Here is a 26,816-nt window from a genome sequence, read left to right as displayed (position 1 = left end):
GACAACAGCAAAAGAGAGAGAAAAGAAAAAACTCGTAGAGGGAAAAAGAGTACAGATTACCTTTGTACTTTCCTCAGACACTCAAATATCAGTACTCAGTCATCACTCGGTACCACAAGGAGTTCCAAATCTACATTCCGACGTGCGACTCGTTAATAGTGAATGTCAGGTCAAGTCTAATTGGTTCGTTATACCTCTCATACTTGTGGGTCCCCGGACCTCTTGGCTTATAGAAAGTTCATCACCCACACATCCAACAGTTTAACTCTCCATGGATCTGTCTCCCTTTGTTGGGTCTTTGTTCTCCCAGTCAAATTTGAACATAGTTGAAGTCGCCCCTTGATTAATAGTCGGAACTCATTCAGTCGACAAAAGCTGCTCTTTCTATTATAGTAACAGTTGGCATGGTAATCATGCCATATTCTCTGGGATGCTCCCGGACGCAGGTTCGAATCCTCGTCACGGCCCTTGTGGATTTGTTCATTTGATGCATCACGTTAGTGTTATCTCTGTGTGTAATGTCATACTCCCGTCTACGGCTCCTGTCTCTTGTACAGTGTCGAAGATTACATAGTGGTTCTCGAACTCATTGTTGATACAATGCAAACATGCATTAAATAGTGTAACTAGTTTATCAAGACTAACTTAAATTAAAATTTTGGCCCGAGGCTTGTTTAGCTAAATGAATTGTGGGGTTGAGTCCCTGAGCCCATTATGTGCCTCTGTAACCCTTCCCCACTACCACCCACAGCATGGGTATGGGGTGCATAATAAAGGAACTAAGCTAAGTGTCATGTGGAGAGAGAGAGAGAGAGAGAGAGAGAGAGAGAGAGAGAGAGAGAGAGAGAGAGAGAGAGAGAGAGAGAGAGAGAGAGAGAGAGAGAGAGAGAGAGAGAAGGATAACGCCAGAGAGCTGAGAGTGAAAGAGACTCTCACCTTGAAAAGCTGTTGTTGTCTTTGTTCTATAGACCCCGCCCACACCCCGCCCACACTACGCCCTCATATCCCGCCCTCACACACCACCCACACCATATTAGGCCTAGGGCGGGTACGGTTTATTACCAACATATATACAAAACCGTTTCCGGTTTGTCCAAATTGAATAGTACCAAATTCTACTTTCTAATTGACCATCACGTGGGCACATGGCCCCATATAGTTACTATAAGTACTATCTAAACAGGATGAACTACGCAATGTGTGAAAGCTGTCAGCCTGTTAACAGTACTCCTGTTAACAGTACTCCTGTTAACAGTACTCCTATTAACAGTATTCCTGTTAACAGTACTCTAGTACTCATTGTCCTTGGAGTTTACTCTTGGTGGTATTCTTCTCCTGTTACTGGCAGTGACTGAACCAGTTGGGCACTATAGATATATGGATCACTCTGGGAATGAGCCCCGGGAGTGAAGCCTCAGCGGTGTCACGGAGCCCCCGCCCCTCCCGCCATGAGTGGCCGCGCGCTTCTGGCGTGAGTAACGCTGTTTTTGTGTGTGTGTGAGAGAGAGAGAGAGAGAGAGAGAGAGAGAGAGAGAGAGAGAGAGAGAGAGAGAGAGAGAGAGAGAGAGAGAGAGAGAGAGAGAGAGAAAGAGAGAGAGAGAGAGAGAGAGAGAGAGAAAGAGAGAGAGAGAGAGAGAGAGAGAGAGAGAGAGAGAGAGAGAGAGAGAGAGAGAGAGAGAGAGAGAGAGAGAGAGAGAGAGAGAAACAGAGAGAAACAGAGAGAGACAGAGAGAGAGAGAGAGAGAGAGAGAGAGAGAGAGAGAGAGAGAGAGAGAGAGAGAGAGAGAGAGAGACAGAGACAGAGACAGAGACAGAGACAGAGACAGAGAGAGAGAAAGAGAGAGAGAGAGAGAGAGAGAGAGAGAGAGAGAGAGAGAGAGAGAGAGAGAGAGAGAGAGAGAGAGACAGAGACAGAGACAGAGAGAGAGACTACTCTCCCTACCAGTAAGGCTGAGAGAGGAGCGCCGCCCGTCGGGGCCAGCGCGGGTAAGGCGTCTCACAGCGGCCCAAATATTCCTGGAACAATGTTTTCAAGGGTGCAGGTGTTGAAGCAGTAAATTTTCTTCTTTAAAATGTACTCAAAAGCGTATCGTATTTGTTTCTTGGCCTTTCTTACCTGGAAATGATATACACCCTTCTAAAATACACCAAAATCGCCCACTGGTATTCCTGGAACTTAGTGATGAATGATACAGGTGTGTATGACGTCAATATTTCAATGCCTCAAGTCTGAGAACAGTTGCCAGATGTTCCTGGAACTATACTTGAGTGGAGTGAATTGTACCTTGATACATGTATATGTGTAGATCATTACCAGTATACATCACTGCTTTGTCTAACTTGTAATCAAGTCAATTACTGGATTTATATTTTCGTTGATTTGCTATGTATAATGCACGCAGCTGTGTTGATAGGCTAGCGTTATCACTATGATTAAATTGTTTTTAAAAATCACCTTCAACTGTAATATGTTTGCTAATCAGATATATTTTATGTTCGTCAATGGAGTGTCCGTGACCGCCTATGTTAGTGTTTATTATTAGTAGTATTATATAGGATTGTACTTACATATGGTTGTTAAGTTCCACATAGAAGTTGAACTTAATATTCTATTATGTTCTATCTAACTTACACGTGTATGTTGATATATATTTCATGAGCAGGTTGGTGTCAGGTTCCTGAGACTATGGTCTGAGTGATGCCTTTCCGGCACCGCCCAGTGATGAGTGTGTGTGTGTGTGGGGGGGGGGGGGGGTGTATGCGTGTGTGTATTCACCTAGTTGTGTTTGCGGGGTTTTGTTGTTGTTTGCTCTGTTGTTGTTGTTTTGCTAAAGTTGTTTGCTCTTTCGGCCCGCCTCTCAACTGTCAATCAACTGTTTACTAACTACTTTTTTTTCCACACCACACACACACACACCCCAGATAGCAGCCCGTGACAGCTGACTAACTCCCAGGTACCTATTTACTGCTAAGTAACAGAGGATCTCTGGGTGAAAGAAACTTTGCCCATTTGTTTCTGCCTGCTGCGGGAATCGAACCCGCGCCACAGAATTTCAAGTCCTACGCGCTATCCACCAGGCTACCAAGCCCTTGTGTGTGTGTGTAATTACCTAAGTGTAGTTACAGGATGAGAGCTACGCTCGTGGTGTCCCGACTACCCAATACTCTTTGTCGTGAAACTACTGACGGTTTTGGCCTCCACCACCTTCTCACTTGGCTTGTTCCAACCGTCTACCACTCTGCAAAAGAGAACTTTTTAATGCTTTCTAGCAGCTTGTATTTCTCCCGGAAGTTATTTAGATACATGTCTTCGTACCTATTCCAGTTTATTGCCGTGCTTCTTGAGATATGAACACCATACAACCGCTGCATATTCTAATTTTGGTCTCATGAACGTCGTAAACAGTTTCTTTCATATTCCACCATCCAAGTATTTGAAAACGATTGTGAGGCTAGGAAGCGTAGCCTAGGTTCCTAGCACAATGTCCCCTGTTGTTTAAGATTCGCTACCTGGAATTAAAAGTTTCAAGTAGCACGGGCTATGGTGAGCCCATGCAATGTTCCTTATATGATAATGTGCTTGTTGGCGATATAGGTATATAATTTAGAGGGTCTTGGTTATCATTTATATAGACTGGTATTATGTTTGCCATTTTCTATATATATGATAGGAATCTTGTTCGTAAAGATGCTTCAAAAATCAATTGAAGTGGAACACTCGGCTGAAGCGCACATTCCTTCAGTCCGCCAAGTGAGACTATCTGGGCCACCAGCTTTATTTCTGCCTTGTTCCTTCAGGATTTTCCTCCTGGTTTGCCTTTTGAGGAGGAGGAAGGGGGGAGTAGGTTCAGGATAGTCAGGGTACTCCACTAAGGTCACCTTATACAGGGGAGGACCACCACCTGTCACCTTGTGGAGCTTGCTGTAGTTCCCCTATATAGCTGTACTGTCACTATGGCGGTGTGTTCACTCACAGGATGAGTGACGCTGCCCAATACTGTCACTATGGCGGTGTGTTCACTCACAGGATGAGTGACGCTGCCCAATACTGTCACTATGGCGGTGTGTTCACTCACAGGATGAGTGACGCTGCCCAATACTGTCACTATGGCGGTGTGTCCACTCACAGGATGAGTGGCGCTGTCTAATAAACTCGTTCCTCGGGGATAAAATTTAAATAAAATGTTCTTATGTTTGCCAGCTTCTCACATGCTGCTGATATTATCGTGTTTATGTGTGCCTCGGATCTTAATGCTAAAATGGTATTTACTTTTACAATATTCTCTTCACGATACCTGTAGTTCCCTTTTCCCTTATGATGGAGATTCCTCCTGGTCCCCAGTCGGGATTTTTCCCATTCTCTTTACGATACGCTTGGTGATTCACTACTGTGCCCTATTGTTTCCAGTACATTAGGTACTCCCTCGTCCAATTCAGTGGGTTTATAATTATTCCAAATTTCAGACGAGGAGTCACAATAACGTGGCTGAAATATGTTGACCAAACCACACACTAGAAAGTGAAGGGACGACGACGCTCCGGTCCGTCCTGGACCGAAAAGTCGACTTCAGAATGGTCCAGGACGGACCGAAACGTCGTCGTCCCTTCACCTTCTAGTGTGTGGTCTGGTCAACTTATTCCAAATTGTCTGGCCATCCTGCACATTAGGATTTAACTGTTGAACAGTGTTTAAAGTTTCCTGACTTGCAGAAGAATACAGTCTACCAATTTTCATTCTTAGTGTCATATTCTTAGTCATAAAACTCTATTATGTTTGTCTGCCTTTTAACTTTCTCCTTGTGATGGCCTGTTGCCCTTGTCTCGTTATCCTTGCCAACTTGCTCCTCTATTCTCTTCTTTAATGCCATTCACAGTATTTTGCAAGAGATGCTTGTGAATAACATTTGCCTTAATGGGAATCGTGAGAGCCGCAAGATACTATTCTCTTATCATACTATTCTCTTATCATATTACTCTTTAGTATATTATTGCAACATTTTAATGAAACATTTGCAACATGGCCTTGCATCATGGTAGGCCAGTTGCATAATAATACAACAGGGTATTGCAAAGCAGCATTGCAACATACACATTTATAAAATACACTTTAGTGTATTTTGTTGAGGGAGGGCACTAGGGTGGGGGGGGGGGGCATATGGTGGTGTGGGCCCAGACCAGCGGTACACAAAGGTGTGTTTGTGCAGGTGCTGGGGGGAGGGGGGGGGAGGTGATAAGGGGAGAGAGAGGGGACGTGTAGCCGGGTGTATCAACACCCATGATGAGGACTACGAGCCTGTTAATTGTCACACCATCTCTCCCACTCTCTCTCTCTCTCTCTCTCTCTCTCTCTCTCTCTCTCTCTCTCTCTCTCTCTCTCTCTCTCTCTCAATCTCCCTCCCATTCTTTCTCTCTCTTAATCTCCCTCTGATTCTCTCTCTCATTCTCTCTATATATTTTCAACACATGCTTAAATTTGCGTGCAGATATATATATATATATATATATATATATATATATATATATATATATATATATATATATATATATATATATATATATATATATATATATATATATATATATATATGTGTTCGAGGCTGAGCGTCCCCACAGCTCCACCAGAGGTACTCCACTATATGATGACACAGAAAGTTATCTTCACACAATAATTAATCGTCACAATAACAGGTGAAGTCAACAGGTGTACCTCAGACGTAAAGTGACCAGCACTTAACTTACAATGTGTAAGGTGACATATTGGACCAATAAAGTGCACTTTACCATGAGCACGGCGACAACCATCTCAACACTTTACAGAAAGAGAACTATGAGAATACAATTGAAAGGACGAATAAAAGTAATTCAATGAATTACTTTAAATTCAATGAATTTATACACAAAAATTTGATGTTCTTCTCTTATCTTGGGGTTATCTTGAGATGATTTCGGGACTTAGCGTCCCCGCGGCCCGGTCCTCGACCAGGCCTCCACCCCCAGGAAGCAGCCCGTAGCCGCTGTCTAACTCCCAGGTATCTATTCACTGCTAGGTGAACAGGCGCATCAGGGTGAATGAAACTTTACCCATTTGTTTCCGTCTTCACCGGGGATCGAATCCGCAACCTTGGGACTACGAATCCAACGCGATGCCACTCAGCTGTCAGGCCCTTCACCACACAAACGGATAGTACCCCCCCCCCCCTTATCACCACACACACACACACACACACACACACACACACACACACGTATGCATTTAAATTGTTAAATTTTGCCCCGAGGGGCGAGTTTATTGGGCAGTGTCACTCATCCTGTGAGTGGACACACCGCCATAGTGACAGTATTGGGCAGTGTCACTCATCCTGTGAGTGGACACACCGCCATAGTGACAGTATTGGGCAGCGACACTCATCCTGTGAGTGGACACACCGCCATAGTGACAGTATTGGACAGCGCCACTCATCCTGTGAGTGGACACACCGCCATAGTGACAGTATTGGACAGCGTCACTCATCCTGTGAGTGGACACACCGCCATAGCAGCATGTACAACCCTCCCCAATAGGAAGAAAACCCGCTGGCTTATTCACCCTGTCACTTGTCCCCAGACACAGCTGGGACTTGCTTAACTGTTCCTCCCAGCTATTTCCCCCGACACACAGCACCAGTTAGTAAGCAAGCATTTCCCAGCGTGAGTATTGCCCGCCTCACCCCCACCAGCGGGCCGTGATGACAGCCTCCGGTGCTCCTCTGACACCATCTCTCCCACTCCTCCAGATGTCACTCCTCGACACCACCACGGATTAGATTCCTTCTTATTTGTCAGGGCGCGAAGGGCCTCGGGGATGCGTAGGGGGGGGGGAGACGCGTATTGCTTGTTAGACTAAGAACTAGATGGAGATTGACAAGAAAGGGACAGAGAGAGAAGGTGACAGACTGACAGGCAGATCAAATTTCTGTCTCACAGGTTACAATTTAAACCTGTACATTTAGATGTGATGTATTAAACCAAGTATGTTTTTAAGAGAGAACTGTAAACTCTCACATGTGGACTAATGTACACTACCATGTGTGGTAGTGTGGTTGACAGTGGTGAACCACATCATGTGGCTGGGGGAGGTTCGCCAGGTTCAGCTGAGCTGTTGCAAGAGACTCTGTAGCGTTGTTTAACTTTCCAAGGCACCTGGCTATGGCATAGCTGCAGGCAGGGCAGTTACCAGGCCGCATAGCTGCAGGCATTAGAGCTCTGGGGCCCTGTCGCACAGTTTATCGGGGTCCACCTTCAAGGTCCAACTCTCAAGCTGGTACTTATTCGAACAGAACTTGAAGGCCAGTTAATTGGTGCTAGTGTACCTCTTAAGTCCTGTAGAAGGTAGAGGACCCAGGAAGGCGGCGCCTTTTAGAGTATAATTACAACTTAAGACGCTCAGCCACACTGCTGGCTACACCAGGAGACATTCACTCTCACAATTCATACATACCTCTGCAAGATGGACGAGGCGAGGTAAGGTCTTCTCTCTCACCTCTCACAAGATACAAGTTAATGAGCACTGTGAGAGAGAAACTTTACACCAACAGTCTGATGGAACCAGGAGTCAGCTGGTCTTGGTTCATGTCTCCCACAAGGGGACATTGACGCTGGTTTTGATATAGAACCTCATTTAGATATTGAATCATATATTCTTACAATAATAATTATTATTATTATTTTTTTTCACTACTATTATTCTTATATACATTATTATTGTTTTAATATCAACATAAAATTCAGAACAAAAAAATATATATATTCGTGCCATTTCCAACAAAACTCAATTGCATCGTATTGCACAAAATATAAAAATAATTATTTGCGAAACGGGAATTTCAATTTCACCCAAAAAATAATTTTTGTTGCAATATTTTTTAGAACTAATTATAACTGTAACCAATAAAAAAAAAGAGTTCAGATATTAGTATCAATTTTTATTGTTGCGTTTAGTTTAAATAAAATTAATTACACACAATACATTGTTTTTTATTTATAAATATCTGTGAAATTACATGAATTCTTTTTCCTCCCAATATAACTAATACGAACTGAAAGTTGATCTAGCTCCCCCCCCCCCCCCTTTTACACCCCCCCCAGCACAATAGACCTGCTTCTACACCTTTAATAGCACAATAGACCTGCTTCTACACCTTTAATAGCACAATAGACCTGCTTCTACACCTTTAATAGCACAATAGACCTGCTTCTACACCTTTAATAGCACAATAGACCTGCTTCTACACTTCTATTAGGACCATAGACCGGCTGGACACTTGGTTTAACATTAACTAAGGAACTGAGTGTAAATCTTCTTAAGGTATAAAATAGCTTTCATGTTCCTCTTGTTCTACTGTTATTGTTCCTCTTGTTCTACTGTTATTGTTCCTCTTGTTCTACTGTTATTGTTCCTCTTGTTCTACTGTTATTGTTCCTCTTGTTCTACTGTTATTGTTCCTCTTGTTCTACTGTTATTGTTCCTCTTGTTCTACTGTTATTGTTCCTCTTGTTCTACTGTTAGTGTTCCTCTTGTTCTACTGTTATTGTTCCTCTTGTTCTACTGTTAGTGTTCCTCTTGTTCTACTGTTATTGTTCCTCTTGTTCTACTGTTATTGTTCCTCTTGTTCTACTGTTAGTGTTCCTCTTGTTCTACTGTTATTGTTCCTCTTGTTCTACTGTTAGTGTTCCTCTTGTTCTACTGTTATTGTTCCTCTTGTTCTACTGTTATTGTTCCTCTTGTTCTACTGTTAGTGTTCCTCTTGTTCTACTGTTAGTGTTCCTCTTGTTCTACTGTTAGTGTTCCTCTTGTTCTACTGTTATTGTTCCTCTTGTTCTACTGTTAGTGTTCCTCTTGTTCTACTGTTAGTGTTCCTCTTGTTCTACTGTTATTGTTCCTCTTGTTCTGCTGTTATTGTTCCTCTTGTTCTGCTGTTATTGTTCATCTTGTTCTGCTCCTTGTGCCTAAGACTATAAGCGAGTACCACCTTAATAATCCTGACCTTAATCTTTAAAGTTACTAATCCCACTTCTCTGTTCTTCTCTTCAGCTCCCTCTCCTTCCATCTCTCTCCCACCTCTCACCTCTCTCTCACCCCTCACCTCTCCCCTCTCTCTCACCCCTCACCTCTCCCCTTCCCTACATTTACCTAGCAAAACACCGTCCACCATATGATCAGACAATCCAGGAGCTCCATGAACTCCTGAACACACAGCCACTAAACATCAGACTGCAGTACCAAGCCATCAGGGTGTGGAACACCATCGAAATGTTAGAGGACTCTATGTTAGACAGGTTACTCCAAGATGAGACGCCCCGCTCCCACAGCTGGTGGCCCAAGATGAGACGCCTCGCTCCCACAGCTGGTGGCCCAAGATGAGACGCCTCGCTCCCACAGCTGGTGGCCCAAGATGAGACGCCTCGCTCCCACAGCTGGTGGCCCAAGATGAGACGCCCCGCTCCCACAGCTGGTGGCCCAAGATGAGACGCCCCGCTCCCACAGCTGGTGGCCCAAGATGAGACGCCTCGCTCCCACAGCTGGTGGCCCAAGATGAGACGCCCCGCTCCCACAGCTGGTGGCCCAAGATGAGACGCCCCGCTCCCACAGCTGGTGGCCCAAGATGAGACGCCCCGCTCCCACAGCTGGTGGCCCAAGATGAGACGCCTCGCTCCCACAGCTGGTGGCCCAAGATGAGACGCCCCGCTCCCACAGCTGGTGGCCCAAGATGAGACGCCTCGCTCCCACAGCTGGTGGCCCAAGATGAGACGCCCCACTCCCACAGCTGGTGGCCCAAGACGAGACGCCCCACTCCCACAGCTGGTGTCCCAAGATGAGACGCCCCACTCCCACAGCTGGTGACCCAAGATGAGACGCCCCACTCCCACAGCTGGTGTCCCAAGATGAGACGCCCTACTCCCACAGCTGGTGGCCCAAGATGAGACGCCCCACTCCCACAGCTGGGAGCGGGGCATCCCACCTCCACTACCACGCTCACATATATAATCAACATTCCACACTTGGCCATGTTAAGCTGACAGGTCAAAAAGGGACCTGAAACCCAAGAGGAAGTAAGAATCCCGACGATAAACAGTTAAGAAACTTCATAGTCTTGTTCTTGACGACGTGTTCTTATATTGCTCCAGCTTATTCTTGAGGATCTTATAGTCAGTGTGGCCATAAGGAACAGTTTACTGTTATGTGTATTATAATCATCTTAGGAATGACTCTTTGGAATATTGAAACTGGACCGAATAAAAGATGTTATTACGTTTCCTTTCACCTCATGTGTCTGTTCACCTTAATAGGAGTTGGACAGTTCCACACCCCCGCTCCTGTGCCGGGTAAGTCCACTACGGGCTCACCATAGCCCGTGCTACTTGGAACTTTTTGTTGCAAGTAGCGAATCTTAAACAACGACAACAGTTGGGCAACTGTTGTGAGTTACATCCTTGATAAGCCTAAGTACAGGCTTCCTGTCCCCGATAACGTGTCTCTGGAATGGACAACGGTGACACCGTATAGTTAAATATCACGGTAAACAAACACTTTTACATTGTTTAGCGTAGCAACAGTCTTGTGGATCTAACCTGGTTATTAACAATAAGGAAAGTGGAAGATACAATGCTCAACTTTCCAAGACCAGGAGCCCACTTCTCAACAGGTGTACAGGTTCCTGAGCCTACTGGGTAGGTTCAGGAATCTCCATCTGAAACTGTGTATGGAGTCAGCCTCCACCGCATCACTTCAAATTATTAACTTTTTGACACTGAAAAAGTTCATTCTAATGTTTTATGTGGCTCATGTGGGTACTCTGCTTCCACCTGTGTCACATAATCTGTCTTTATCTAACCTGTCAATTCCCCTGAGAGAACAATATTTTCTCTCCCTGTCAATTCCTCGGAGAGAGAGAGAGAGAGAGAGAGAGAGAGAGAGAGAGAGAGAGAGAGAGAGAGAGAGAGAGAGAGAGAGAGAGAGAGAGAGACATGACCCAGGTATGAGAGATCCTACAAGGTCACAGGATACAGGAGCAACAATGGACAACTCACAGTAGTGGGTGATGGTATTCGTTGCCGGGGACAGAAAGCCTTGTAGAATGATCCAGGTCTTGATAACAACAAGGAATGACTTTCCTCGGCATCCATCCCACAACAGCTGCCCAACTTCCGGGTATCTGTTTAATGTTAGGTGAACAGTGGCATCAGGTGAAGCAAACCCGAGGACTTTTGATAGTGAACCGACTGTGTTGATACCTTCTAACAGGCTCTAGGACGTTTCTGTTCATGTTTGTGGAACAGAGGAACAATGGAACACCCGTTCTTCTATACAAGGACCCGTGGAGAACAGAAGAACGCATATTCCATGGTTCTTCTGTTCCACAAAGATCTCGTGGATCATGTTATTGCACAATCTGTGCTATTGAAATTATTAGGACACTGTTCAGGCAGTATATCAGGCATAACTAGGGCATTACGGCCAGGGTGCTGTAATGCCTTCATGCAGGCCGGCGTTCAATCCCTCGACCGTCCAAGTGTTTGGGCACCATCCCTCCCCCTCGTCCCATCCCAAATCCTTATCCTGACCCCTTCCAAGTGCTATATGGTCGTAATGGCTTTGCGCTTTCCCCCTGATAGAGCCTTATCCTGACCCCTTCCAAGTGCTATAAGGTCATAATGGCTTTGCACCTTCCCCCTGATAGATCCCCTGATAGATATCGTGCTTTCGATAGCACGAAAGGAAGCGCATGACGTCTCTGTATTTCAGCGCACTTTCCGTAGAGGTTGCGCAGGTCACCATACGCCCCCCTGCATCTCAGTAGCGCACAGGTATCGCAGGCATTGATCGTAGATACCTAGCTACTGTACTCATCATTGTCGGGGCCAACCCTTATACCTTAATCTCTTACCAGCAATATATTACAGCCAGAACACGGGGCCGGCGCCTCGAGTGAGACACGGCGAGACCTGATAACAGTAACATGATTCCTGGAGTTCCTTACGTGTACACCAAGCTTCCACACCCAGGTACGTCTATAAGCAGGCCGAGGCCACCAGGTACGTCTACACAGCAGCCCGACGCCCCCAGGTACGTCTATATAGCAGCCCGACGCCCCCAGGTACGTCTATACAGCAGCCCGAGGCCTCCAGGTACGTCTATAAGCAGGCCGAGGCTCCAGGGACGTCTATACAGCAGCCCGACGCCCCCAGGTACGTCTATACAACAGCCCGACGCCTCCAGGTACGTCTATAAGCAGGCCGAGGCCCCCAGGTACGTCTATACAGCAGCCCGACGCCCCCAGGTACGTCTATACAGCAGCCCGACGCCCCCAGGTACGTCTATACAGCAGCCCGACGCCTCCAGGTACGTCTATAAGCAGGCCGAGGCTCCCAGGTACGTCTATACAGCAGCCCGACGCCCCCAGGTACGTCTATACAACAGGCCGACGCCTCCAGGTACGTCTATAAGCAGGCCGAGGCCCCCAGGTACGTCTATACAGCAGCCCGACGCCCCCAGGTACGTCTATACAGCAGCCAGACGCCCTCACCCAGGTTACACCAAGACCTCAAGCAGCCAGGTACACAGGCGGAGGGAGGAGGGACCCACGAGTTGTGAAGCAAAGTGTGGGATGAAGGGAGCGGCCCGAGCGTCAACAACTTTACCTTAGTGACCCCGTGTGAGGCGACGACACGCGCGGGAAACAGCGTGGCGGCCACCAACTCCTTCATTAAGAGGAAGACGAGCAGTTACTCCGTGAGGTGACAGGTACACCACACATTCCTTGGCAAGTGCTTCAAGTGGTCCTCCAGTTGGATCTCTAATTATAGAACGTGTGCTGACCCGACGCAAGAGGGTCGGGTAAAAATAACAAATACAAAAAAGCAGGATTTTGTGGTTTTTGTTTGAAATTGTGTAAATTAGCACTAAAATGTTCTAATAAGGTGAAGCAGACACGTGGCGCCCTCGCAAAATATACGGCGGCTTATGGAACTACAGTCACCTTTTGTATCTTGAGATGATTTCGGGGCTTTAGTGTCCCCCGCGGCCCGGTCCTCGACCAGGCGTCCACCCCCAGGAAGCAGCCCGTGACAGCTGACTAACTCCCAGGTACCTATTTACTGCTAGGTAACAGGGGCATCAGGGTGAAAGAAACTCTGCCCATTGTTTCTCTCCGGCGCCCGGGATCGAACCCGGGACCACAGGATCACGCGTCCAGTGTTCTGTCCACTCAGCCACCGACTCCCTGTATGTACCAAACATACATACAATAGCAAAGGAAATCTATATAATTCACTGTGTCGGGGGACAGGAAGCCAGAGTATATGCATACACGTTAGGCTTTTATCGAGCCCCCCCCCCCCCCTCCACACGACTCACAACTGCTGACGTCCGAACACTTCCGGAACAAGTGCTTCACTGACGACTTGTGTTCGAACCACAACGCTGTAAATGCTTCACCCACGTACTACAAATACAAATAATCGCCAACAGAATCTAAACACCTAAGCCTAACTATACATAGAATTTTTATGTATAATACTATTAATTTATATATGAGAAGTAAATATTTATATATTTTTTAAATATTTATATATTTTTAATACACAGTAAGTTAAAATTTATGTGTCTGGGGAGGACGGCCGCTGCTTTAACCAGCCTAGTGTGAGGACGGCCGATGCTTTAACCAGCCTAGTGTGAGGACGGCCGATGCTTTAACCAGCCTAGTGTGAGGACGGCCGATGCTTTAACCAGCCTAGTGTGAGGACGGCCGATGCTTTAACCAGCCTAGTGTGAGGACGGCCGATGCTTTAACCAGCCTAGTGTGAGGACGACCGATGCTTTAACCAGCCTAGTGTGAGGACGGGTTGGGACTGTACTGCCGAGACCCTCATATCATTATTCAACACATGAAAAAAACATTAGCATACTAGAAAAATTCTAATTGGACCGATATATTCGTCTCATACAGAGAGAGAGAGAGAGAGAGAGAGAGAGAGAGAGAGAGAGAGAGAGAGGGGGGGGGGGAGAGGGGGCAAGGATCAGATTACTTCACCCGTCATTCCTAATTGCCACACAAACCACGACACTGTCATCCCTACACACACCCACAACCAGTCAAGCCATATTATATATATATATATATATATAGGGGGTACCACCTCTCGTGCAATTGTAGGGACCCACAGCCTCCTCGAAGAGGAAAATAAAGAGTATTCAGAGAAGACTTTACATATATACATATAATATATACGTGTGTTAAAATGAGAGGGTTGCCCCTTGCAGCCCCAGCACTCAACACAGATGATCCAACAAAACAGAAAAACACACACACACACTCCAGCTGGGAAAGCCCAGAAGTGGAAACAAATAGCTGATGCCAAGCTCAATGCTGCAACACCAGATAAGGAGAAAGCTCGCCTCATAGTGGTGCGTGCCCCCCATGCAGGGGATTTTCTTTAGGCAGTACCCATGTCTGCAACAGGCACAGTCTAGATCCAGAGACCCTCCCTGTAGCAACCTGCCTTGGTGCCCTAGTTCACACATAAATACAAGCGCTGTTGTAGCAGGGTGGTAGTAGACCAATATGGACTGCATAGGCTGCAGTGCAGAAGCTCTAAGAACTGGTCTGCGAGCCACAACAAGGTTAATGACACCATCTCTTAAGAGGAGCCTTGCCTCTGCTCAGTGTCCAGCAGAGAGAAATAATAATCACACAATAATCACACGCACAAACGATGCGTGCTCCATACACTTAAGGAGGCTCCGTACACTTAAGGCGGTTCCGTACACTTAAGGCGGTTCCGTACACTTAAGTCGGTTCCGTACACTTAAGGAGGCTCCGTACACTTAAAGAGGCTCCGTACACTTAAGGAGGCTCCATACACTTAAGGAGGCTCCGTACACTTAAGGAGGCTCCATACACTTAAGGAGGCTCCGTACACTTAAGGCGGTTCCGTACACTTAAGGAGGCTCCGTACACTTAAGGAGGCTCCATACACTTAAGGAGGCTCTGTACACTTAAGGCGGTTCCGTACACTTAAGGAGGCTCCGTACACTTAAGGAGGCGCCATACACTTAAGGAGGCTCCATACACTTAAGGAGGTGCCATACACTTAAGGAGGCTCCATACACTTAAGGAGGCCCCATACACTTAAGGAGCCCTCCATTGATCTAGAGGGAAAACAAATTTCGAAGAAATAAAATGGAAATATTAAGTGATGTTAAGCTTCTTCACTCTCTACAAGTCTAGATGTTACAAGGCATTTACGTAGAAGGGAAAATATCCACAAGAAAATATCCGCTATAATACTGTTTTGTTTAATGACATGTGTATATATAACTTCATGATGGAATAGATACCAATGCAGCAGACCCGGTGAGAGGATTCGAGTCCTTTCAGTCCAATAATACTTTACCATTATAACACCTCATTTGTATTCATATTAAAATATGCATCAATTTAATTTTACACATTTGAATGCTGTTTAAATTTTGAAGACTAAATTTACTAAAAAAAATAATTAAAATAATACAATCTACCACCTGAAAACATGACAACTGGCAATTATTATAATCTTGTGAGTATGTACTCGCTTAATTGTGCTTGCAGGGTTGAGCATAAGCTCCTGGGCCCCGCCTTTATCACTGCTGGTTGCCTTATGAATAACTCCCAACTCTTCACCCTTGTATTAACTACTGCTGTATGTAGTACTAACTTAAGTTCATTGTTTTATAATATTATTATTAAATTCCAGGTTGTGTTTCGGCTCTTGGGCCCATGCAGGAACTCGGATTGAACTGCAGCTCCTGAATCGAACTGTTCAACATGTCATAGTTTGCATGTGTCAGAAGAGGAAAATAGGTCCATGTACGTGGAAACAGAGCCGGTGTAACACACCCATTCTGGCAAGTCTTAGAGCTAACCTAATGACTGACATATACAATGAGAAGTTACAATGATATAGCAGCTATGTTTAGTCTGGAGACCCGGGGAGGGGGGGAGAGCACATTCCAGTTTACATGTAAACAAGTATTGTAGTTCAGCTTGAAGTGATAATATTACTTTACTACTGACGACAGATGGCGATGAGTAATGATATTAAAGAGATATATTTTTAGTGTTCGGGGAACTGGCATCATGAAGATTACTTCATAAATGTGACTTGACTCTACAGTCATCACTACGAGAAAAACACAAGGGTGAGGGAACAACACAACACTATTATAAGGAAACTACAGAAGCTCTATACGAGACTAAAACCTGTCTCGCCCATATATCTAACCTACGCTTGAAACAGCCAGTGATCCCATGGCTATATATGCTAGGGTGTGGGAACCATTGTCAGTCAAGGAATGGTAAGTCAAGGAGCAGTCAAGGAACAGTAGCAACAGCACCATATTCAGGCGATGAGTCACAATAACGTGGCTGAAGTATGTTGACCAGACCACACACTAGAAAGTGAAGGGACGACGACGTTTCGGTACTATTGTATCTAAGTTCCATCTAAGTTCCCCTGTCTATTTTCCCGAGTATTTTGAAAGTGGTAATCATGTCTCCAGTTTCTTTTTTCTTCCAGTGATGTGAGATTTAATACCTGCTTGATACCTGGTTGATGGGGTTCTGGGAGTTCTTCTACTCCCCCAAGCCCGGCCCGAGGCCAGGCTTCACTTGTGAGAGTTTGGTCCACCAGGCTGTTGCTTGGCGCGGCCCGCAGGCCCTCATACCCACCACGCGTAGTACGCGCGTAGTCTTTCCTCGTAACTCATAACTCTCACCTCTGGGACTAGTCTGGTAGCATACTTCTTAACTTTATCAATCTTTGTTTTAACTTCTGGTGCCGCATAATCCAGAATTGCTCTTTCATAAATATTCTGAACGACTATTTTAGTCTTTGGATTCGTAAAGGCAGTTCTTATATTGGCCAATCTTGCAGGTGCCGCTGATGACATTGTCTGGATGCGGACTTGTACTCACCTTGTTGTGCTTGCGAGGGGTTGAGCTCTGGCTCTTTGGTCCCGCCTCTCAACCATCAATCAACTGATGGTGACAGGTTGGGGGATAATATCAACCACTGAAACCACTGGTTTCCTGAGCATTGCAACATGGCTGCACTGTGCAGGGGAGTCAGGCGTAGGATCGCTTGAGCACTACAACACGGGGCTGTGCAAGAGGCCCCACAACCGACTGATTGCGGTTGTTAACAGTTTACCCCCAGCACCAACGACAGGGAAGGGGGGGGGGGTGAGGGAAGGGGGGCGTGCACCAGTCTGCCCCCCCCCCCCGGTGGTGACAGGACCCGCTGCCTCGCCCCGTAAACAATTTACCAGATGCTGGCACAGGCGTTGGGGCTGTCTGTCTGCTGGGGGCTGTCTGTCTGCTGGGGCGGGCTGTCTGCTGGGGTCTGTCTGTCTGCTGGGGGCTGTCTGTCTGCTTGGGCGGGCTGTCTGCTGGGGCCTGTCTGTCTGCTGGGGGCTGTCTGTCTGCTGGGGCGGGCTGTCTGCTGGGGCTGTCTGTCTGCCGGGGCTGTCTGTCTGCTGGGGTCTGTCTGTCTGCTGGGGGCTGTCTGTCTGCTGGGGCGGGCTGTCTGCTGGGGCTGTCTGCCGGGGCTCTCTGTCTGCTGGGGTCTGTCTGCCGGGGCTGTCTGTCTAGTGGGGGCTGTCTGTCTGCTGGGGCGGGCTGTCTGCTGGGGTCTGTCTGCCGGGGCTGTCTGTCTGCTGGGGTCTGTCTGTCTGCTGGGGGCTGTCTGTCTGCTGGGGCGGGCTGTCTGCTGGGGCTGTCTGCCGGGGCTGTCTGTCTGCTGGGGTCTGTCTGCCGGGGCTGTCTGTCTAGTGGGGGCTGTCTGTCTGCTGGGGGGCTGTCTCTCTAGTGGGGGCTGTCTGTCTGCTGGGTCAACACATGACGGGTTATGGCCACCATAAACACACACACATCCATATGAGCCTTCAAGAATTCACGAGTCGTAATTAATGTGCTACGTTACTGACCTGGAGAGCCAGATGCTGGCTTGGGGGAGGGAGAGAGAGAGAGAGAGAGAGACACAGAGACAGAGAGAGAGAGAGAGAGAGAGAGAGAGACACAGAGACAGAGAGAGAGAGAGAGAGAGAGAGAGAGAGAGAGAGAGAGAGAGAGAGAGAGAGAGAGAGAGAGAGAGAGAGAGAGAGAGAGAGAGAGAGAGACACAGAGACAGAGAGAGAGAGAGAGAGAGACAGAGAGAGGGAGAGAGAGAGAGAGAGAGAGAGAGAGAGAGAGAGAGAGAGAGAGAGAGAGAGAGAGAGACACAGAGACAGAGAGAGAGAGAGAGAGAGAGACAGAGAGAGAGAGAGAGAGAGAGAGAGAGAGAGAGAGAGAGAGAGAGAGAGAGAGAGAGAGAGAGAGAGAGACAGAGACAGAGACAGAGACAGAGAGAGAGAGAGAGAGAGAGAGAGAGAGAGAGAGAGAGAGAGAGAGAGAGAGAGAGAGAGAGACAGAGACAGAGACAGAGACAAAGACAGAGACAAAGACAGAGACAAAGACAGAGACAAAGACAGAGACAAAGACAGAGACAAAGACAGAGACAAAGACAGAGACAGAGGCAGAGACAGAGACAGAGACAGAGAGAGAGAGAGAGAGAGAGAGAGAGAGAGAGACAGAGACAGAGACAGAGACAGAGACAGACAGAGACAGAGACAGAGACAGAGACAGAGACAGAGACAGAGAGAGAGAGAGAGACAGACAGACAGAGACAGAGAGAGAGAGAGAGAGAGAGAGAGAGAGAGAGAGAGAGAGAGAGAGAGAGAGAGAGAGAGAGAGAGAGGGGGGGGGGGGAAAGAGCAAAAACACGGAGATGAGAGAAAGAAATGTATGTGGAGACAAGGAGTGGGATGAGTCACATTGAGATCAACAGTTAAGTCACTGGTCAGGTCACTGGTCGGGTCACTGGTCAGGTCACTGGTCGGGTCACTGGTCGGGTCGCTGGTCAGGTCACTGGTCGGGTCACTGGTCAGGTCACTGGTCGGGTCACTGGTCAGGTCACTGGTCGGGTCACTGGTCATGTCACTGGTCAGGTCACTGGTCGGGTCACTAGTCAGATCACTGGTCGGGTCACTGGTCATGTCACTGGTCAGGTCACTGGTCGGGTCACTGGTCATGTCACTGGTCAGGTCACTGGTCGGGTCACTGGTCATGTCACTGGTCAGGTCACTGGTCAGATCACTGGTCAGGTCACTGGTCGGGTCACTGGTCAGGTCACTGGTCGGGTCACTGGTCATGTCACTGGTCAGGACACTGGTCGGGTCACTGGTCAGATCACTGGTCGGGTCACTGGTCGGGTCACTACTAAAGTAAGAAAGAGAAGGCTGGGTAGCCTGCATTTTCCTAGATTGTCACAAAGCGCGTGACACAGTTCCTCGTGAGAGACTGGTGAACAAGATGGGGAAGGCGAACAAACCTGAGCTCGTATATATCATTCCCTGCAGATGTTGCAAAGCTCATGAGAAATGTAAAAACAGAGAACTACAGGAAGTTACAGGAATAAACTTCAACAGTGGACAAACAAATGGTTGTCAGAATTCAATCCCAACAAGTGTTAAGTAATGAAGATGGAGAGAGGAGACCAGGAGACGTCTACACACATAAGGGGGAAGACGAACTACAGTAACTGGAGAGAACAATGTTTGGGAGTGGGTAGAGAGTAGTTCTATAGAGTACATAGAGTAGTTCCAACACTGACGCAGGACACACACATACAACAGCCTAACATCGCCAGCATATGGGAACACTGGCAACTATAACAACATTGTTTAGAAACCTAAATGAGGACTCTTACGAGGCAACCTACACAACACTTGCTAGACAATACTGGAATATGCAGCACCGGTATGGAATCCGCACCATGTGAGATTTGAGGAAATAATCATAGGAGAGTTGGTCAACTGGTAATTTTAATCACATATAAATGACCAGAATAAGATAGGAAGATACATGGAGGGAGAAACTAGTAGACGCCACAACAGGAACTCTCAAACACAGTGCACAGTGATGGCAATAAGGAAGACAGTTGACGAGGAACCACCATTACCTGATCAACCATATTTGACGGCGGGTAGAAAGAACGTTTTTGGTCCACCACCAACTGAGTTTATATTGTATTTACTTAAGACAAAATAATGTTCTTGCCTACAAAACTACTTGAACATCACTGTTGACCAGACCACACTCTAGAAAATGAAGGGATGACGACGTTTCGGTCCGTCCTGGACCATTCTCAAGTCCATTCTCACAATCGACTTGAGAATGGTCCAGGACGGACCGAAACGTCGTCGTCCCTTCACCTTCTAGTGTGTGGTCTGGTCAACATACTTCAGCCACGTTATTGTGACTCATCGCCTGCATTTGAACATCACTCAGTGAATGTATGAAAAAACTTATTAACAAAAACAATACCACAAAACGTCTTTGAAAATTACGTCGACAAATATTTCAGTTTCCCCGTGATGGATATTGAGAGAATAATAATATACGAGGCTTCACAAGAGGTCTCGTGAATACGGGGGTATTAACACGCCCGAACCCAACCCACCCACCTAACCTAACCAACGTGGAATAGAAAACGTGGATATTTATGAGCCGGAGACCAGGGAGTAACCCGTCCTGCTAATAGAATGTGGCGTTTTGACATTTAAGGCCAAAAATTGTCGTACTAGAAAATGGTCGCGGCTCACGAAATTGACAAATTGTCCCGTTTTCTGTAGTCTGGAAGGTTAGGATAAGGGCACTTTAATACAACAATTTCTTGACGAAACCTTAGAAGGTTGTGGTGGGAAGGAGGTCCAAGTGACACCTGCAAGGGCTCGCATTATTGTGCTGGTGGTTCATTGTTGCTAGAGTGAGGGAGGGAACACGGTGCTATCTTGCACGGAGGTCTCTATATCCATGGCACCAGGAGAGGAAGCTGTGAAAACCTGGTATAAAACTCATAGCTGACAGACCTAACATCTTGGAGCGAGGTGGGGGCCGAGAGAGACGTCAAACAAGTGCCAGAGAGTGTCACACAAGATGCCAGGCCCAGCTGGATGGCACTGGGAGGACGGTGTCAGATGTAAAGGGCTCGCAAGAGACAGACTGGTGTGGACTTGAGCCAGAGATTGCCGTCAAAACATCATGATGGACAACCCAGCGGGTTTTCTTCCTATTGGGGAGTGTTGTACATGCTGCTATGGCGGTGTGTCCACTCACAGGATGAGTGGCGCTGCCCAATACTGTCACTATGGCGGTGTGTCCACTCACAGGATGAGTGGCGCTGCCCAATACTGTCACTATGGCGGTGTGTCCACTCACAGGATGAGTGGCGCTGCCCAATAAACTCGCCCCTCGGTGCAAAATTTAAATTAAATCATGACTCGACATGACCCCCAGCCGAGTAATGGACAAGCTGTACGAGTTGTCACTTAGCGCTGACAGCAGCTTTGCGCGTTATATGATTACCTGATGACTGATCTTAATACCTGTGCTTATTGACCTCACTAAGACCTGTCCTTATCAATCACTCGTAAGCTATATTCATAAATGGTAGTTCATTTATAACTGGGAAAGTTGACATAAGCGCAGTTCATTAACTTCACAAGTCACACTAACGCAGCGTATTATACAACTGGATAATACAATGATACACAATAATAACACACAATAATACACCTGGATTAAATAGGTGTACAGCAACCACTTCTCATTTTTTTCAATTTAAATTTTTTTTCACAGCAGCCTAAATAAAAAATTACATTTTATGCATAAAGTGAGTAACATTTAGCAAATAATTAGAAAGATGATATATTATAAAGACACACACTATACCTCACAAAGTTATGATGAGACACATAGCAGCATAACTAATATAAACTAATTTAACTTATCAACCTCACTCACATCTACACTCAAAACTCGCGTGAACCTTTTCGATAAAATTTCAATAAAATTCGGAAATGTTGAAAAAAAAGGAAATAGCAAAAGGTATCTGTGCAATAGTATCAACCACTGCAAACTACCTCAAGGCCATCATCACTCAGCAAAAGTCTACTATCAGAACAATAACAAACTCTGTTTTCAGACAACACACACAGCCCCTCTATTTAAATCCCTAAACATGCTAAACATAAACTCACTCTACACATTCTCTTGTGCCACTTACATGTACAAAACCTTGCTCCTAAATGCAAATCCTGATCTGAAACTCTTCCTTGACACATGTAATTGAACCCATAACCACCACACCAGAAATAAATACATCTTTGATATCCCCAGAGTCAAACTAAATCTGTGTAAATACTATGCAAATAAAGAGACCTGGTCTATGCAACTCACTCCCTAACGAATTAAAAAGCTGTCCAACCTACGCCTCATTCAAAAGTATAATTAAAAAGTACCTAATTTCACCCTCATATTGTTGTGTTGTTGTTTAAGATTCGCTACTTGGAACACAAAGTTCCAAGTAGCACGGGCTATGGTGAGCCCGCAGTGGGCTTAGTTTCCTACCTTGTGCTTCAAACTCACACTGTATCGTTGCTATTCACTCCCCCAATATATGGGGAGGAAAATTAATCCATACAACTTCACCATTGTAATCCCTGCTATCATCATATATCATGGTTATGTTCAACACAAATTTTACTACAATGTACCTAGAAATAATCTTCAAATTATGCTACAATGTACCTGTTGATAATCCTCAAATTTTACTGATATGTACCTGCTAATTTTCTTCACATTTTCTTGCAATGTACTTGTCAACTTTTTAAATTTTGCTACAAATTACCTACTTAAAATTATCTGTTAGATTAAGGACCTTCCCCCAACACTATGCTGGTTAGTGGCTTTACAAGAGTGTAAAAACATCCATGCTATGTACTCTCATAAACCCAATGTACCTTCTTTATATATATATATATATATATATATATATATATATATATATATATATATATATATATATATATATATATATATATATATAATGTAATAACAAATGAAGAAACCAACCAACAATGAAAGGAGACAAGAAAACGTGATAATGATAGAAAATGCGGGTAAGAAAAGAGGGGAAACTATACTGTGGATAAAAATAGAACGTTGCATCAAGCATAGTTTACCTGAATTTACCTAAGGGCCACTAACACGCTAATGGCCTCGACGAGGACAGGAAGCCGGAGACTTGCTAATGGCCCCCATTTGTCATGGTGATTTTATCCAGCTGGATTTTGAAATTCAGGCATGTTTTCATTGTGGATTTCGTAGAAAATGTAGATACTGAACAATTTGGAGGATCAACAACCTCCAAATTGTTCAGTATCAGACAATTTCTTCAAAAGGTCAGTTGTAACAAAAACAAAAAGCAACGGTTTCACGCTTAACAAGCCACATAGTGTGACTGAAAACATGTTTTTTCACCCACTGGGTTATGAGGGCAAATGGAGGGACCTTTGACAAGCCGCCGGCTTTCTGTCGTTGTCGAGGCTACTAGTGTTAGTGGCCCCTCAGTTAATTTCAATTAAATAAACCAATGGAACAGTCTACCCGCCGAAACTGTAAATGCCAAAACTCTACTAAACTTTAAAATCCAGCTAGAAAAAAATCTCCAGGAGAAATACAGGGACCTTTGACAAGCCGCCAGCTTCCAGCCCTTGTCGAGGCCACTAGTGTATTAGTGGCCCTCAGGTAAACTCAGTTTTTGGCATTTATAGTTTCGGCGAGTAGGCGGTTCCATAGATTTATAACCGTGTGGGGTGAAAAGCCTGTTTTCTGTGCTACATTTCTGTGGCGTGTTGAGCTTGAACCCGCTGCTCCTTGTTCGTGTTACATCTGACCTTTTGAAGAAATGGTCTGAATTAATATCCTCCAAGTTGTTCAGTATTTTAATAGTTTCGATGAGATCAGCTCCGTCAGGTCTGATTGGCAGTGTTGTTAGCCCTGAGGCTTTCAACCGTTCCTAGTTTGAAAGTTGACTTGGCTCAGGAATGATCCTAGTCGCCTGGGGTCACGAAGCAGTTACGAAAGTACTTACGAACCTGTACATCTTTTCTCAATCTTTGGCGGCTTTGTTTACAATTATTAAACAGTTAATGAGCTCCGAAGCACCAGGAGGCTGTTTATAACAATAACAACAGTTGATTTGGGAAGTTTTCATGCTTGTAAACTGTTTAATAAATGTAACCAAAGCCGTCAAAGATTGAGGAAAGATGGACACGTTCGTAAGTCCTTGCGTAACTGCTGCGTGAATCTTGCCCCAGGCACTGAACTTTCTCCAAAGCAGATGTGTCATTCTGAAGATGTGGTCTCCGTGCTTGGACACAATAATCCAAGTAGGAACGCACCAGATTTATACAGCTGTGTAATCACCTTTTCGTTGAAGTCAAAAGTTCGTTTGACTTTTTCTAGGATTTGCTCTGCTCTTTTTTACTGCAGCTTCCCCTTACTGCGCAACTTTTAATGATTGGTGGATTCTGATTCCAAGGTCCTGTTTTGTATCAATCTGTTGCAAGGTAATGTTGTTGATTTGGGTATATGTGATGTCCATTGTTATGCCCCACATGCAAGGGCTTATATTTTTCGATATTGAAAAGCATTTGTCAGTCGTCCGACCACTTGTAGAGTTCACGTTGCTCTCTTTATAAGACCTCGATATCATTGTCACTTCTTTCTTTATCATAAATCTTAGTGTCACCTACAAATTTGGTGATAAAAGAAAAAAAAATAAGTAAAAGAAGATATGAGAAATAAATAAGAGACGAGAGAGAGAGAGAGAGAGAGAGAGAGAGAGAGAGAGAGAGAGAGAGAGAGAGAGAGAGAGAGAGAGAGAGAGAGAGAGAGAGAGAGAGAGAGAGAGAGGATGAAACCCACATCCAGCAACCAATAACCTCTGGCCTTCAGGTCCCGCTCTCTGCATCACTCACGGCCCTGGAAAAAAGCCTTACTTAAATACAACTACAAATATAGCAATAAAGGTGATATTGCATCAGCAACATTGATCTGATCCAGGGAGGCACTACCCTACCACGCCATATCTTCCCCTGACACTAACAATCAACCTTACATTTCGAACACTTATCACAACCACTTATCCACAACCGCTGACAAGAATAGGTATGGGATCCACAACTGCTGACAAGAATGAGTATAGGATCCACAACCGCTGACAAGAATAGGTATGGGATCCACAACCGCTGACAAGAATGGGTATATGATTCCTTACAACTCGCCGGATGAGTACAGAGTCCATTATCGCCCATTAGATGAGTATGATGGAATGCATAATAAACTATTAAAGCCCTGTTAACATTGTACCACTAGTTTTAAGTAACTATAGACAACCATTGTGGGAATGATTGCCCATTCAGTGAGCGGGGAATTCATAATTTTGGACGACATTTGTGACCATGTTTCTGAGACTGATAAGGTTTTCGCAATATTCCTGTATTCCGTCGTTAAATTACACAATGATGTTAAGGCATGCAAATGGTTTCTTTGACGATGTTAATTAACATTGTTCAGAGCTACATGTGGCTAAAATCTCAAGAGAAACAGCCTAGATGTAATTATATATTTTTTTCCCCCAAAAAATATTTGTACTCGTAGCCTAGTAACTTAATTTTCCTTCACAAAATTACATTTTATATTAAACTGTGAGATTCCATTGATTTGAAGTTTTATGTATAAAATTTAATTTTAAGTTATTCAATATAAATCGTTTTAAAATTAAGTTAATTTATAATTAGCACGCGGGGAAGTCAAAAGGCCTTTGTGCATCTATCATAATATAATTATTTATGCATGCGTACGTCCAATATTAATTTTCTTGGTTTATTATTATTAATAACAAACTGCACATTATATGACCCCAATGAATGTTTATATAGTTTTAAATAAATTAAATATAGAGATCTCAAAACCATCATTGGGAAACTACGAATTACAAAATTTATAAAATACATAATGCAAAACCCAGGTATATGTATATGTTAAAAAAAACATATACCTAGGTAAAAAAAAAAAGCGTATACCCGAAGGTATAAAGGTATTGGTGGGGGAAAATGATGTTCCAAATCCGGGTATATTTGGCAGAGCTGATTGGGCTGATTGGCATGATTTGTCTCCTTATCATGTGGGCTTTAATTGAAGCCTGGGGAATGAAATATTATTATAGCTTTAACGGAGTCAAAGGCCTAAACATAAACAGTAAAGAGGAGCTACTCTCAGCCCGGGTGTGGACCAGCGTACATATAGTGACGTACTGGACAATTATAAAGTAGAATTTGGTACTACTGAATTTGGACAAACTGGAAAACTATTTGTATTCATGTTGCTAATAAAATCTAACCTAACCAAACCATCCTAGGCCTAATATACGCTATCTGAGGCTTAATATAGTACATATATATAAGTTATACGAGAGAGAGAGAGACAGACAGACAGACTGACTGTGGGGGAATTAGACAGAGGCAATCAGACTGAGACAGGCAAACAAAAGGGAGACAGACAAACAGAAGAGGGAGGTGACAGCGAGAGGGAGAGTGAATGGCATCCCGACTGTCATGTGTTTTACATGAAGCGCAAATATGATGGCTATATCATGCGTTGACGAGAGACTGGTGCCATTGTTCACCGATCGTTCAATGTGGTTCACATGGACAGCCTAGGAACAGCCTACCTAGCTCATCTGTCCAGTTTACGTAGACTACTGTGCTACAAGACCCAATAATATCTCATTCATTTTATTATAATTGTATAGCTAGTAAGTTTATATTAAGGAGGCATTCCCAGCTTTTATATCAT

At 45.0% G+C, this 26,816-nt stretch overlaps 2 protein-coding genes across 2 annotated transcripts in view; both read right to left on the bottom strand.

The window, feature by feature from the left end:
* Positions 1–26,816, bottom strand: part of LOC123771953 (BMP-binding endothelial regulator protein) — a 197,411-nt gene that overhangs the window by 164,679 nt on the left and 5,916 nt on the right. The gene's annotated exons all lie outside the window — the stretch shown is intronic.
* LOC138364677 (clumping factor B-like) lies at positions 1,997–19,366 on the bottom strand. The gene is made up of 2 exons (XM_069324653.1): positions 18,887–19,366; positions 1,997–2,116 (listed from the first exon to the last, which is right to left on the bottom strand). Exons 1-2 carry the CDS (start codon positions 19,364–19,366, stop codon positions 1,997–1,999), a joined length of 600 nt encoding a protein of 199 aa, XP_069180754.1.

The sequence above is a fragment of the Procambarus clarkii genome, chromosome 14 (assembly GCF_040958095.1).
Source record: "Procambarus clarkii isolate CNS0578487 chromosome 14, FALCON_Pclarkii_2.0, whole genome shotgun sequence".
NCBI classification, from domain to species: domain Eukaryota; kingdom Metazoa; phylum Arthropoda; class Malacostraca; order Decapoda; family Cambaridae; genus Procambarus; species Procambarus clarkii.
This window is presented reverse-complemented; position numbering and strand designations above follow the sequence as displayed.